At 36.8% G+C, this 15,688-nt stretch overlaps 1 protein-coding gene across 1 annotated transcript in view; it reads right to left on the minus strand.

The window, feature by feature from the left end:
- Positions 1-15,688, minus strand: part of DIAPH2 (diaphanous related formin 2) — a 239,813-nt gene that overhangs the window by 208,297 nt on the left and 15,828 nt on the right. The window contains exons 2-5 of the mRNA XM_086756069.1: positions 11,057-11,089; positions 8,534-8,710; positions 7,023-7,127; positions 2,640-2,660 (exon numbers count right to left, since the gene is read on the minus strand). Coding sequence (XP_086612195.1) covers positions 2,640-2,660; positions 7,023-7,127; positions 8,534-8,710; positions 11,057-11,089 — 336 coding nt within the window. The remainder of the gene's footprint in view (positions 1-2,639; positions 2,661-7,022; positions 7,128-8,533; positions 8,711-11,056; positions 11,090-15,688) is intronic.

The raw sequence follows: 15,688 nt of genomic DNA on the forward strand, positions 1-15,688 counted from the left end.
CAGAACTTCCAGAGATTAAATCCATGCATAAGATCAAAAAATCTTAGAAATTACTTTATGACCAGTCACCTTCACAGTATTACAATTAAAGTATGGAATTATTCATTCATGACAACTCAAATGAAAGCCTGGACCATGCATTTAAAATCCTTCTCTGAGGAAGTTAAAAGCGATGAAGTTTTAATGAAAAACTAAACTTAAGGGAACTCTAGAAGCCTCACAAAAACACAGGTACGTAAAAGAAAACCTAGCTTGCTTTCCCATTAAGGAGGTAAACTTAATAAATTCAAATATGTGTGCAGGACACACTTCAGGGCTTAAGGGACAACAGTGACACAGAGACAGGACAGACACCTTACAGTGCAGGATACAGTGAAAAACAAACTTGAGCATAATTTTCTCTCTACACAAACTTTTTTTTTCCCTCATATTTAGAAAACAAGGCAACAATTAAATATTTTAGATATTTTTATTTCAGTTTGTCTTACTCTACTTTGACTCCAGGTAATTTCAAAGTTGTTAGCTATACAAAGAAATTCCTCGTGTAGGACCTTCGTAACTACTAGTAGGGACTCAGCAAATGATCAGCTTTATAGCCCACTCGGATGTGCCACCACAGGCCTGTACACAAGCTTGAAAACCAGTATCTAACAAAATGGGAAAGCAAAGAGTTTTTGCAGACTCTCTGTTCATACAAGTCTGTTTCTATCTCAAGCAAAGAAACCACATTTTAACTACAGTACGATAACAAAGTCAGATAAGACAAGTTCTTTGGAGGGGTGGTTTGTGTGGTTTTAGGAATGCTGCGCATTGACTCAGAAAACGTCCAAGCAGTATTCTTGTTCAAGCTATGAGGAAACACCCTATCAGCTCCTGAACTAGAAATTAGAAGTTTACACAGTCCATATTCCCTTTACTCCATAGATAGTAGCCAAACACATTAATGTAACCCATTAAAAACAGAACTAACAAGCCAATCCTACTGTAGACATCTCCATTAATGCCTTATAGACAAACAGAAGATGCACAGCTGCCATTTCAGTGCAATTATCACCGTCTATAAATGCAAAGAAAGGCTACTTCGCAAGCATCTAAAATGACAAGTAGGCACCAGTGCTTGAGATCCCAAGGAAAACTCAAATTTAATTTAAAGCTCTCACTCCCTATTAAGAGGCAAACCTCTGCAGCTGGCAGTACAACCCAGCAGTACTAGAAGCACACCAAGATGCGTGCAATCTTTAAGCAGTAACATGCAGAAGCCACACTCTAAGAATGGCATTTCTTACTTTACTATTTTGCAAGTTATCTGTGCAAAACCATGCTTTGAATGCCTAACTATTCTTACTCTCCATCAGACCCCAAATTAAAAGGCATGAGGAAGAAAACAGAGGTTAGTTTCCCCACCACCTCTTCTGCATATATCCGTTTCCTTTAAAAAATAATCTCTCCACAAAGCAGCTCCTGACGCTAATTCTTATCATAAGGAAATTACACAGCAGCAGGAATTATTTGAAACTGTTTTTAACGCACTGAACTGGAGAATTCATAATTTGTCCCATCAAAAATCAAATACCTTTAAATACCTTCACTCTGCTTACGTGTTTTCTCAGTCACCATAAGAACCAGTATTGAGCACAAAACTAAAAAGTACTGGTGAATACAGACAGACAAGTCTGTTTAAAGACCACTCTGAATACAACAAAGCCAATAGCTATTTCTTTATCCCTACTTCTATATCCTCATATATTTAAGTACATCTAAGACAATGATTAGACAGTTTTAAATCACAGTTTGTTCTTTATTATTTTTACTACAAAATGTAATTACTGAATACAATCTAAGTAGAAAACCTTGCAGAACCTGAAAAGCATGTTTTAGCTACAATCAAAAATTAAGTCCATCCATAATTTAAAAGAACACCTGTTCTGTACTTTCAGCCATCATTTTAAATGTATATGTTATTATTCCCAAAAAAAAACCCTTTTTCCCAGGAAACAAAAATTTGCTGAATTCAGTCTAACAAATGAGGTCTAACAAATACTTACTAAAAATAAAAAAAAAAAAAAAAAAAAATCACTGAATTCAATCATGACAACATAAAATGTAGCTGAGTACTTAGTAAGAGAAAAGTTGTGCTGTGAGTGATCGAATCTTAGGCTTATTAATTGACCTCCTGAATCCTCTCTGTTAATCTTATTTTCACCCCCATATCCAGTAGTTGACATTTCCATGATAAACTATGAATACTAACAATGAGGACATTAAAAATATCCATGTCTAATCACAATGAAGTAAGCCAGGTACTGTAAATTTAAAGTTTCAAGACATTGCCTTCAACAAAAAGCAAGACAAGTCTAAATTATATTGTTGCTCACTACAAACAGATCAGTTCTCAATAAGTCTGAAGTATTTGGAAATAGATTCCCAAAAACTTAAGAGTAGATCCCTCAGAAGTGCAATCAATGATCTTATAAGATAAATATGATTGAGGTAGTTGATAATTATTTTGATACAACAAGGATTCAGTTAAGCCCACTGAACTTTTTCGTCCAAGATAAAAATCCAAAATATTCCAGCCTAATCTCTAAAAATGGAAATGTATTCATAAGAAAAAACAAAACTATCATGTTCATACTCACCGGAACTTTACTTCCGACTATCTGCATGCAGTGGTCAGCCAAGAGAGGTTATTGTGTAAAAAAGATAACAATAACACATAAATGAACACAGCAAAGTACTTAGTAGGATGTAGCATCACAAAAATTTTTCAGTGTTTAATCATTAGTAGTAGTTACATTCTTTTATTACTTTATCAAACTGGTTAAGAGTTACAGCTTCTCAACAGGAAAAGTAGCTCTAAGTTATTTGAAGTTCTTATGTTCTGCTGCTGAATCATCAGAATTTTACACATTTACAAACAAATAACTAAATACTAGCTTGACATCTACATCTTGCAAGATTAAGAGATATGCCTTTGTGTTAAAATTATCAGGTCAGATATTTTATGTATGACATTGAGAAAACTACAGAAAAAACTATTTCCATACTGACTTCCTTGTACGTACAACAACTTCATTTATTATGGAGCTTTTGATCTATTTAATGATGTCATCTCTGAATTTAATTAAGTTTTCATAATCAAAAGCATAGCCTACAGTTATAAATCTAACTTGCATTTGAGAAAAATCTCATGTGGCATTTTCCTTCAACTGCTCAGTATGGATGCTTTTAATTACATGGATAATTAAACAGTGATTTACAGAATGACATCTTCTCTTTTTACCATGGAACAGCATCTCTGCGTATTCATAAAGAATTTGATTTTACACAGAAGAAAACGTAGAAAGGCAGCACATCTCTGCCCTGTTCTACCACTTCGCACAAATGACCATGTTCCTGTGAACACCAGGACTACGACTTCTGCCTAAATATTGTAGGCCTTTCCTTAACAGCTACTTGCTGCAAGCAGCCAGTTTATCCAATAACCACTTCTATCTGATTAAGAGCCTGAGACAGTATGATTTTGTTTGAGATCTGAATTTGATTCTATCTGTTCACCCTCTATCCACTTCAGTTTCTACTCTTATCTCTTCCATTATTCTTTTAGGAAGTCTTTCAGAAGACAGAAGTCCCTGCAAGTCTTTCACAATCACCTCTTCTCTGCTCTTCCTGAGGAAGCTTCCCCTAGAAGCACAAGACAAGCTGTCATCATCAGATAATCTCTTTTCTTAATGTACTACCTATTCTCTCACCATTCAATACAGCATGAGATGTCACTGAGTTCAATTCCGGAATAAAATTTTGAACCTTCACTATTTCCCAAGTATAATTTCCATGGACTACAATCTTTCTCTTCAAGTGAGAGAAGGAATCAGAAGCACAGATAATCACTTCACATGAAAGCATCCAGCTTATTAGCTTCTAGCCTTCCTCCGAGCTCCAAGGAAAAAGAAAGCTTATTTTCATCCACTGAAAAGCAAGGTTTCCTTCTCACTCAGAACTCTGAAGACAGTACAATGTTTCAGAAAAGCATGGTCAACATGCTGCAGATGGCACACAAGGCAGAGAAAACAAAGCACCAAATTTAAAAATAATTTGGTTAAGACAACATCAGCAAATCAGAGAGGTATTTTCAAATGAGTGGAGAAAGCTCAAAAGCCTAACTAAAACAAACATGAAATGAACTGGAAGAAAAGTCACATCAACTGTTAAGCGTGTTTCATGAGCCCTAAGTAGAGGAAAAGGCCCAAGTATTTTCAGCATAAAAAAGGAAGACAGATGAACAGTTATCTGTGACCAAAGGAAAAGGCAGAAAATTTTAAGAATTATCATTTTGAATGCGATCAGCATTTTCATGGAAGACAAGCCTGAAGATGGCCTGAAGAAATTTTGACAATTCATGATGCAGTAAGAATTGGCTAGGGCTTGAGTTCAACTAAACACAAACAAGACAAAATTAACATTCAAAATGAGGTTTTGCTTTATTATAAGATCCTAATTAACATTTTACAATTGAGCTCTACTTTTGATATTTTTTAAATCAGTCAAGATGCTAATGAAAAGCTAAATTAAGGTACCGCACTACAGAAAGGTCATTCATATTTCTGAACAACCTGAAATTATTCCATTCAAATGCTGCCATTCAATTGCAGGAAGGACTTACTAAAGCACACAAACTTCAATACGAGCCTTTTTTCCATTAGGAAAAACATTTCCAATATGTATAAAACATCCATATTGGCACTGACTTAAGTTCAAAGTGCACACTCCTGTATGAAGACATTTGGGGATTTTTTTTTTCCTGTTAGTTAGTAGATTTTGGCAGACACATCCCCAGTTCTGTTAAGTTTCCCATGCTGCAGCGCATACGGTGGCAGTAATGCAATCTGTTAAAATTTTCAGCAGTTAGACATGCAATGGTAGCCATGCTTTTCTTACTCAGCTACAAAATTATGGTACTTGAGGCATCTGCACTTCAATATTGCTTTGCGTAAGAGAGATCATCATCATCCAACTAGTTTTTGGGGAAGAACTGCAAGTATTTCCATTGTGAAAGTTTCTACTGCTTCAGTAAAATATTTTTGCTTAAGCAGCAAAAACTTAAGATTTGACATTGATCACCAGGTGAAGACAAAAACCTTACAACACATCATCAATAGTTCCCAAAGACAGTCTAGGCCAGTTTATTAACTGGCCTAGTATATTAGTATAATATATTAACAGGAAATTTAACAATACTCACTGCATCAGCTTGAATAACTCTCCACCAACTTGTATGTTTAGCTAGACCATGCTTCCTGGATTCCTTCCAGGGCAGACTAAAGGACTGCAGATTTTGTTTAAGACAAACTCATGCAGGAACAACACACCTCTCAAAAATGTAAACTACCATTTTCACATTGTAATAGAAGTTGTTACTCTTTCAGTTTATACAGTTTAATGCAAAGTATTTGTATTTAATAATTGCATGTATTGCAGTTTTAATTTTTTGAAATTTAACTCCACAAAAACTGATTTTAAAGGTTAAAAGAAAAACAAGTGAACTATACTGCTTGCAGTCCATAGTTACAGATTCATTAGGCAGACACCAACATAACCTTATTTGCCAGTTTATTTTCACTAAACAGCAGCTGATTATTTAACGTTATCTGTATTTCGCACTGAGACTCAGCTTTGCAGAACTGCTAGCAGTGCTGCCATTAAGCATTTGCACAATTATTCTACACATAGTCTTCATATTCAGTAACCTTTTATTGCACACAATAAATTAGATGTGAAAAAAGATAAGATTCATGCTAATTTCCAAATCAGATCCTATGTATTACCTAATTTTATTGAAGAATTATGCTGATAGCAAATTTTATCACTTGAAGCATACTACTGCCCCTTGGTACACAAAGCCTCCCATCATCGCTTCTCCCTAATACTGCAGTAAATTCAGTTCCTCAGAATTCAGCACTAGCTTCTTTAAAATTCTTTATACAACAAACAGTAGCACAAATCAGGATAAAACCTATTTCTATGGAAGTCACGGTATATATATGTCTACCTGTTTCATCCAACACTCATGAATTTTTGTGGCATAGTCTCCTTTTACATAAGAACTATATTTGCAATAGTCAAGTTTTAACACATAAAAGCATTATTGTTGTATTTTATAACTAATTAGTATTAATAGTCCCATTACTATTAGTATCACTCCAGCAAATAAATTGCTGCTCTTCGCTATTTGAAACTGTGTTTCTCCACCCCAAAGAATGTTGGGGTATCCAGTGGTTCTCCTACATTTCCAGTACCCCAAAACAATCTTCAAAAATTCTGCCTGAAGGATCTATAAACTAAGGGTTAATCAATCAACTTAAGTACAGAGAACTATCACCATGAATGAAAGGTCTGAATATATTTTTTTTCTACTCATAATACAATTTGAAATCCATTTTAAGACCATCTTCTCACTAAATGAATCATTTTATCTAAACTCAGAACATTTCTTAGCAGAATAATTAAAGCAGTCTTCAAGCCAGCTACGGCACTCAACGTTTCAAATCAAACTAAAATACTGACTTCACTTCTATTTTAAATACTTTCACTATTTTGATTCTCCGTTTCTAACACTGAAAACTGTATATCCAGTATGCATGCCGTTAATGAAACCATAAAGTCGTACTATCCCTTCCAAAAAACTTTTTATACCAAAAATTTCTAAGATGAATTCCACAGAAATATGCTCAGGTTCCGCCCATTACTCTACATCACTGGATTCGCAATTTCTTACTGTTTACAAGAAAGCAGCAAGTTTTATCATTGCACAACAACTGAAATACGAACTAACCCTTCAGATGCAACTGGAAGCATTTAACAGTATGTTAGTAAGTGCAGATTATTATTTTTTTCCTACTCTTAGAAGATAAATCCAGAAAAAAAAAAATTAAAAAAAAAAGGAAAATTTCAAGCTTGAGAAGTGTAACACTCACAAAGCTAAGCTTCTTACTTTCATCTGTTGTGGAGAGGTGAGTACTTACGGATTTGGCAGTTGCAGAAATGTACTGGACAACCATCTCACGTTTTGTGGTCAGGTCTTTATCTCTTAGAGGAGCTTTACGTTCTTCATTTAGATTCATGTCTTCCTGTAAAGAAACAGACCACACAACATCATGATTGTATTTTACACTTTTTGTTAGTCTTTGTTATTTTTACATTCCTTTTCTTAAACAAACAACTCGTTTTTGAACAAAGAGAAGTGACTTTTTCCAGCTCTTCTGCATTTCGGTTTGCTTCATTCTGAGCTACCCAATTTTCTAACTTAATTCTGTCACTTCAAGTGTTCAATGTTTTCAAGGCTTCAAAACAACTTAGAGGACAAAATTAAAAATTCTGCATCTCAAGTTGATCACATAAGTGTTAACTCTTGTGAAGTTCTTGAGTTTTTTATAAGATCTTATTACAATGGACACAATTCATGCACTATATAATCAGAAGGCTGTTGTTACATAAATTATTAGCTTGTGGCAGGAGTAGATGTGAATGTGTTCCAACTGCTGTATTTAAAACAAACCTAAAAATTCAAACATTCTGCTAGCTTAAATTTAAGATGCCTGTTTCAATGTAATAACTGATTAAACACATGTAGTCATTACTAGTCATGACTCATCTTGCCATTGAAAGTCAAAGCAACTTCAGATCAGCAACTAAGACCAGTAAATATTACTGTAAAAACTTACTAGATAACAGATTTTTCCAAGAATTATTAGTCTCCGTAAGACAGACCTATTGTCTGCTTCAATTAACATTAATTGGAAAAGTTAAAAATTAATCCCTTAATCTAACAAGCCAACCAAGGAAGCATTAATTAACACTTATCCAGTCTTTCAAAAAGAGATTCACAACTTCACTGAATAGAGCAGAGCTACACAATGGAACTGGACAGCTCTTATGCCATACTGACTGTGTTGGAAGTTTATAACAACTTCAAAGAATGATACAAAAAACAGTATTTCCAACAATACTCTAAATACTGCATTTCCTTATACTTTGTGTACTAACACTAATACATTTTAAAAGTTTGTTTCTGTCCTACTAATAGAAAAGCTTGCTTGTGAGCGAAATCACCAACCTTGACAAGTGGTCCTAAGACAGAAAATATTCAAGACCATGCAAAAATTCAGCTTTCTATACAGTAGGATTTTATTAATGGAAATGCCTATTTTCCAAAGATATTTACTTAAGTTTATTAAAAACTATTCTTCAATAGCAGTAGGTTATCTTAATGAAATACTCAGCAACTTAAGATTTTAATTTCTGGCTTTTTGCCTTTGTTTTCTCTGTAGAAGTAGCTCAAGTAATTTAAACATATATAACACTAGCATTCTAGTATTCTTAATTGTTTTATGTGCCTATTTATATAGGTCTATCAGGTCTATGCTATGCCGTCCCAAGTACTTCCAAAACGACATCTGAAAATCACTACTACGTAAGAAATGCCAATATGAAAACAAATTAAAATCTCATAAAACGATATGGCATATCATCTTACCATCATTTTTTCAAAGAGATCCATAACTTCTTTTTCTGATAAATTCATGCAACGCTCATCAACAAGTGCCTGCGCAAGTGGGATTTCACTTATAGAAGGTTGAGAGTCAATAGGATGCTGAATGAGAGGTTTCTCTTTTTTCACTGCTGATTTTCTGAAGCTTGTTATTCTGTCACGCTGCAAAGACATCCATTTAAAAATAAGCAGAAATAGAAATATAGGGAAGTAGTCGATTACATGGCAGTAATACACACATTTTTAGTTAATCCAAGCAGCAGAGTTAAAACTCAAACTGAACTGTAAGTAAAAATACTCTAACACTCAGAGATTACTTTTCATAGAAAGACAACAACATTTAAGGTAAATTCATGACAAGTCACATGCAAAAGGGATATAACTATGTCTCACAGTTTCAAAAGTATACATCAATGTTAAACTCTTAGTATTTCAAAATCTTGAGCTCATCTTCTCACATTACACCCTAATTATCCTGACAGTGAATAAATATGGTACCACAAAGGTAATGTCCAAGCGTTCCTTCACCTGAAGAGCTATAAGTCTTTGGAGGACAACTGAAAAAGCCAGCGTTGGGAAGGAGGTACTCACAAGTTCATCAGGCTTATAAAAAAATCCTGCTAAAGTAAAATAAAGTTTGTAGAGGAATTAATGCTCCAAGTATAGTTCACAATTCCTTGAAGTGCTTTTGAGTACGGACTCCTGAAATTAGTGCATCATTTTAAAAAGCCAGGTAATAGATTACTCACATAGAAGCAGCCACCCATAGTTAAATACACGTAACAGACATTAGTGAAAGCATATCATACACTCTGCAAGAACGTTTCACTGGTTAAAGCTGACTTGTTTTATGCCTTATACCAAACCCCCCACCTTTTATTTTTTTTAATAGCATGCTTACTCAGTTAATATGTTAATACTGGAAACGGCCAACAAGAGCACCTTCCTTATAAGGCCATTTATTACTGTATCATCAATATGTAATGCTGTTCTGAATAGGGTCAGATTTTTTTATTTAATACTGTATTTAACCATATACATATAGATATGTTCATTTTGAGAACATTTTTCTAAATAAACTGTTTGCATCAACAAATACTAGTGTATATATTTCAGGTATTGAACAGCCTTATGAAGATGTGCTTTCATCTAATAGCAGCTTACGTAGGGTTACCAGTATCATTCACAGCATTTATTGCAATTTCTATGAAGATACGTAAATCAAAATTTGTATTTTCTGTAATTAAACAACCTCTGTGAGGTGTGAAAAGTCTAATAGATTATTTAATTTGTGGGAAATTTGGGTTCATTTTAGATCCGTCCAGTCAGGAGCGGAGAAATTTGACCAAGTGCTGTGGAATAAGGGAAAGAAAGGTTCTTTCTTTTTCTGTCTTTTTGTTTCTTTTTCTTGGTTTGTTTTATTTTTGGGTTTGTTTTGTTGTTTTTTTGAGATCCTACAAAGCTACTTCAAATTTTTGAAGGAAAAGTATCCCTAGATAAGCTGCATGCCCTTTGAATTTCTTTGGAGGTTTTTTTTTACTTTGTTTGTGTTTTTGAGGGGAGAGGGATTGGGTTTGGGTTTTCTTCCTTGTTAGAAGTCTTGCATTTGTGGACAGAAACACATTACCTACAAGGATACTGTTAATGTCTTTAACAAGGCAAGAATTTTACTTTAATCCCATTTTTTCCCATATTAGAATGGTTTACATTACATTTTTTGAAACTAGAATTAGGGCACAGCCTACTGAAAGGCAGTAGCCAAAATTAACCAATAATTATAAAATGCAGTTTTAGTGTTCACTTACATTAAAATGCCCATTCAGCAGTCACCAAAAAAAAGCCATTTAAGATCAATATCACCATACTGTGATCTGTTTCAAGTATATCTTATCAACAACAGGTTTCTTTAATCAGATTGCAATGGTGAGACTATTTTAAAAGCATAAATCAATCTTCTACATGACTACTAAGTCCAAGTTCTTCATTTCAGACATGTAAGTGATAATTAACTAAGTGGTCAGTGTGGCCAGTTTACTGAAATCAATTTTTATATAAGTTTCTGTAAAAATACTTTGCAATAGGTTTCAGAGTATTCAGAATTATAAAGTTAGTGGTACTGAGTACAAACTTCAGTTTGACATACAGTACAGACTTCTTAGCCAAAATGACTCCACCTGAATTATGTGCCAACTAACTCGGAAGAACGACTGCAGATCCTTTACTGTTAAAATGAAGGCCAGGAGAAATAACACTTGGACTGTTGAATAACAGTTTCAACATACCCACAGGATTATTAAAATATTTAGAATACGGTTAAAGAAGGTATCATTAAGTACTCTTCTTCAACTGGAGTTATAAATTAAGATCTCTATGCACAGTAACTCAATTTTCTGAAATCTAAAGCGTTACATCCTTATAAGAACATGTTACATTGTCCACAACTTTTGAAGTAAAATAGCATGCAGCGTGGAGTTACCATTGCAAATTAAGATGTTACAAAGACCTTACCACATCATCTGCCAAAGTTTTTATTTGAATATTCTATTAAAAAAAAACATACACAGAAATCAAAGACAAAAAGATAGTGTTACCTACTGTTTCAGAATAAAGAAGTCTACATTTCACGTATTCTAACATTAAGAAGCACTTGAAATTTCAGTACGTGTTCTAATAAAAATGCAGCTAAATAAGCATGTAATCTACCGCATTTTATGTGACAGAGTAGGCGTGCATCCCATTTCACTCTGCCTTTTCACTATTTAACTCATGAACCTGAAACCTGTATAACTCCAGCACCCCCACTATTTCAGAAAAATGCAGTAAGCCAACTTAGAAAGCTTTTCAAAAAAAACCAGGGACTACTAGACCTCAAAGCATGTCAGCAGATAGCTGTATGACATTCAGTTCTCACAGAGTTTTTGAGACTCAGAGAGTGAAGGAGAATTTCCTGGGCCCAGCTTCTTAAGCCTTCTGCCAATTTCCCCTTAACATCAATTAACACAAATTGGTAGATGAACTGGTTAAAGCCAGTGTACTAATGATGCACAAACCAGACACTATCTCTCCCTTCCCAGAACCTTCGCATTTTTTTCCTTAACAGCAGTAAAATCCTGCTGACAAACATCGCCAACATTACATTCTCATTCATAGCCAAAAAAACCCAGCTGTAGTGCGTACTGATATCAATAACCACATCAAGGAAACATCCAGTTATTAAACATGTCTCAAATTACATCAAGTATTCATGAACAGGTAATTAAGGTCTAGAACCATGGGGGCAGGGAGAGGAGGACAGCAATCAGAGACAAGAACTGCTTTATATCAAAAAGTGTGGTAGCTGATCCATAATGACACAGCCCTGAAAGTCACTGGTTACCAGTGTGTATTGTTAACACAGTGGAGGAGTCCAGTGTTACTGGGAACGAACCTATTACTGTGTAACATACACCGCAATATTTTACTTCCCCTTGGTGGAAGATATTAACACTGTGCTCCTTCTAATTCTACTTTCTGTCTCTTGCTACAGTTGTCAATATTGTATTTCTGAAATTAAGACATTCACCAAATTATACAATTAGGGGAAGAGGGGTCAAGGTGGGAAAGAAGGACAATGTGTTCATGCTTTAAAAATATAATGAGGGCAAACACTGAGAGGTATCCAGGACAGTGTGGTGGATTGACCCTGCCTGGCAGGTCAGTCCCCACCCAGCCACTTGCTCATTCTCTTACAGCGGGATCAGGGAGACAATCACAAGAGCAAAGGCAAGAAAAACTCATGGGTTGAGATAAAGATAGTTTAACAAGCAAAGGGGAGTGGGGAGGGGCGGCAGGGGGGAGATAAAGAAGCAAATGATGCAAAAGCCGTCACTCATCACCAAACCAACACCTACCTAGGCTCCAAGAAAGTGCCTCTTTGGAAAAAAATCCTCTGCCCCATCCCACTGCCCTTGCTTTTATTGCTGAGCATGGCATTCTATGGAATGGAATATCTCTTTGGTCAGTTTGGATCAGCTGCCCTGGCTGTGTCCCTTCTGAACCTCAAGCCGACCCCATCCTCTCCTGAGGGGGGACACAGCAAGAAACACTGGGTAAGTGCTATTCAGCAAAAGCCAGAACATTACTGTTTTACCAATGGTGCTTTGGTCACAAATCTAGAACACAGCACCATATGGGCTGCTACGACGAAAAATTATTCCATCCCAGTCTGACCCAGTACAGACAGCTAGGATAAAATCTTATTCTCTTACCACTCCAGATGTCGACACCAAGCTTTCACCTTCCTGCCTGCCGTACCTCAAATCTCTTCCTTACAGCCACACTCTCCTGTATTATCATTACCTGGATTTAGTACGGAGCTAAAAGACAAAGTAATACTCTAATCTTGAAATAAAAGCTAAGATGTCCCTACTCTGGTAGGTAGACCTTTTCTTTCGAATGGAAATTATTGAGCAAGAAGTCAAAATGAAGTAAAGCCTAACCACGACTTCAACCCATGGACAGCTATGTAAGCAAGAAGTTCTAAAACTCTGTATCCATTTTAGCAGTCGCTTGTACAAGTAACATGGTTTTTCCCTTCTCATTTAAGTACTGTCAATCTCTCCCAGAACCTGGAACAGGATAATCTACTCCATCTCTACATTTATATTGCATTTGTCACTCAAACTCCTCTGGGCAAAATACAGAATACTAAAGCAAGATACCACACAGCACTTTTTCAGATATCTCAAGCGCACTTCCCAGATCTCCTTATGGTGCATAAGCTACACTGCTGCCAGTAGCTATTCAAGATAAGCAACAAATTTAACAGGGAGAAGAGAAGCTGCAAGTAGCTGGAGGCAGAGGCAAGGCAGTTATGTACCTGCAGATTCTCATTGACACACAACTTTGACAGTCTCTTATACTAACAAAGAAATCATGCTTCCAGTCGGATTTAAGAACATAAACCAAAAGTTGTCTACCACCCCAGGAGGAAGTTTAAGCTATCGTAGTTTTGTAGTCCAGCCCTCCAGCATTACTCTCTCAGCCATCTAAAAGACAGCCAGGGCATCATAAGATGAAAAGAGATCAGCCCCTTCCTAGCTTGGTAAAGACACCAACTCCCCTATTTTAAAAGCAAAGGTTTTGCAAAAATCTCTATGACAAAATATTTGCAGATAAGGAGTACTAAATAAATACTTCTAAGTATAAACACACCTACAGTTTAAGATAGCAACACATCATCTCTCCCTCCTAGTTTTTAATATAAACACAAACTATGGAACTTCAACTCCTATATCAAAGACCTATTTCCTACTGATTTACTTAATCCTTCACTCAGAAGACTTCAGCAACAGAGCTTCCCCCTTTCAGGTCTATCAGTACTTAAAAATATCACTTTCTATTTACTCCTGTCAATTTTAGTTTAAATATCCCACTACTTGCATAAGTACTGACAGGCCATGACAATAAGGGACACAAAAATCACAGCATATACTAAAGCAACTGCATCACGCTATTCTTTTAAAGGCCAGTCTCAGCCACATTAATACGCAGAGTAATTGAAATCTTGCACATAAAAACAGCAGACAGATTTTCACCATAGTTCACTACATTTATTGGTATTAAAGTCACTGTTCCTCATCCAAGCTCAGTTCAGGCTACTACAGTAACAATGTCAAATAATTAAATAACCTGAAACTATTCCATTAACTTTTACTGCAAAATTAATAGCAAGTCTACTTGCTTTGAATCTCTTTCTAACTTGCATATTAATAAAACTGTGGGTCCTGACGGAAGTGGTGGATTAAGTTGCCAAGCCATTATCCATCATATTTGAGAAGTTGTGGCAGTCGAGTGACATTCCCATTCACTGGAAAAGGGGTAACATCACCCCCATTTTTAAAAAGGGAAAAAAGGAAGACCCAGAGAACTACAGGCTGGTCAGTCTCACCTCTGTGCCTGGCAAGATCATGGAGCAGATCCTTCTGGAAACCATGCTAAGGCACACGGGAAAATAAGGAGGTGACTGGTTACAGCCAACGGCTTCATTAAGGGCAAATCATGCTTGACCAATTTGGTAGCCTTCTACGACGGCGTTACAGCTTTGCTGGACAAGGGATGAGCAACTGACATCGTCTAGCTGGACTCGTGCAAAGCATCTGACACTGTTCCACACGACATCCTTCTCTCTGAACTAGACAGACATGGGTTTGATGGACAGACCACTCGGTGGATAAGGAATTGGATGGATGACCTCACTCAGAGTTGCATCAACTGCTCAATGTCCAAGTGGAGAATGCTGACGAGTGGCGTTCCTCAGAAGTCAGCCCTGTTTAACCAAGCTGCATGGTGCCGTTGACACGCTGGAAGGAAGGGATGCCATCCAGAGGAACCTTGACAGGCTGGAGAGGTGGGCCCGTGCAAACCTTGTGAACTGCAATCAGGCCAAATGCAAAGTCCTGCATGTGGGTAAGGGCAATCACAGGAACAAATACAGACTAGGAGATGAAAGGATTGAGCGCAGCCCTGAAGAGAGGGACTTGAGGGTACTGGTGGACAAAAAGCTGGATATGAGCCAACAATGTGCACTCACAGCCCAGAACACCAATCTTATCCTGGGCTTCATCAAAAAAGGCATGGCCAGCAGGTCAAGGGAGGTGATGCTGCCCCTCTATTCTGCTCTCATGAGACCCCACCTGCTGTACAGGACTGTGTCCAGTCCTGGAGCCCCCAGCATAACAAGGACATGGACCAGTTGGAGAGGGTCCAGAGGAGGCCACAAAGATGATCAGAAGGCTGGAGCACCTCTCCTGTGAGGACAGGCTGAGAGAGTTGGGGCTGTTCAGCCTGGAGAAGAGGAGGCTCAGGGGAGACCCTATAGCAGCCTTCCAGTACCTCACCAGAGCTTTAAGAAAGATGGGGACAAACTTTTCAGCAGGGCCTGTTGTAACAGGACAAGGGGCAATGGTTTTAAGATAGAGGGAGGTAGATTCAGACTGGATATAAGGAAAAAAAAATTTTACACCAAGGGTGGTGGAACATTGGAACAGGTTACCCAGACAGGTGGTGGATGCCCCATCCCTGGAAACGTTCAAGGCCAGGTTGCACCGGGCTCTGAGCAACCTGGAGTTGGAGATGTCCCTGCTTCTTGCAAGGGGGTTG

The sequence above is a fragment of the Chlamydotis macqueenii genome, chromosome 11 (assembly GCF_036417535.1).
Source record: "Chlamydotis macqueenii isolate bChlMac1 chromosome 11, bChlMac1.mat, whole genome shotgun sequence".
NCBI lineage: Eukaryota > Metazoa > Chordata > Aves > Otidiformes > Otididae > Chlamydotis > Chlamydotis macqueenii.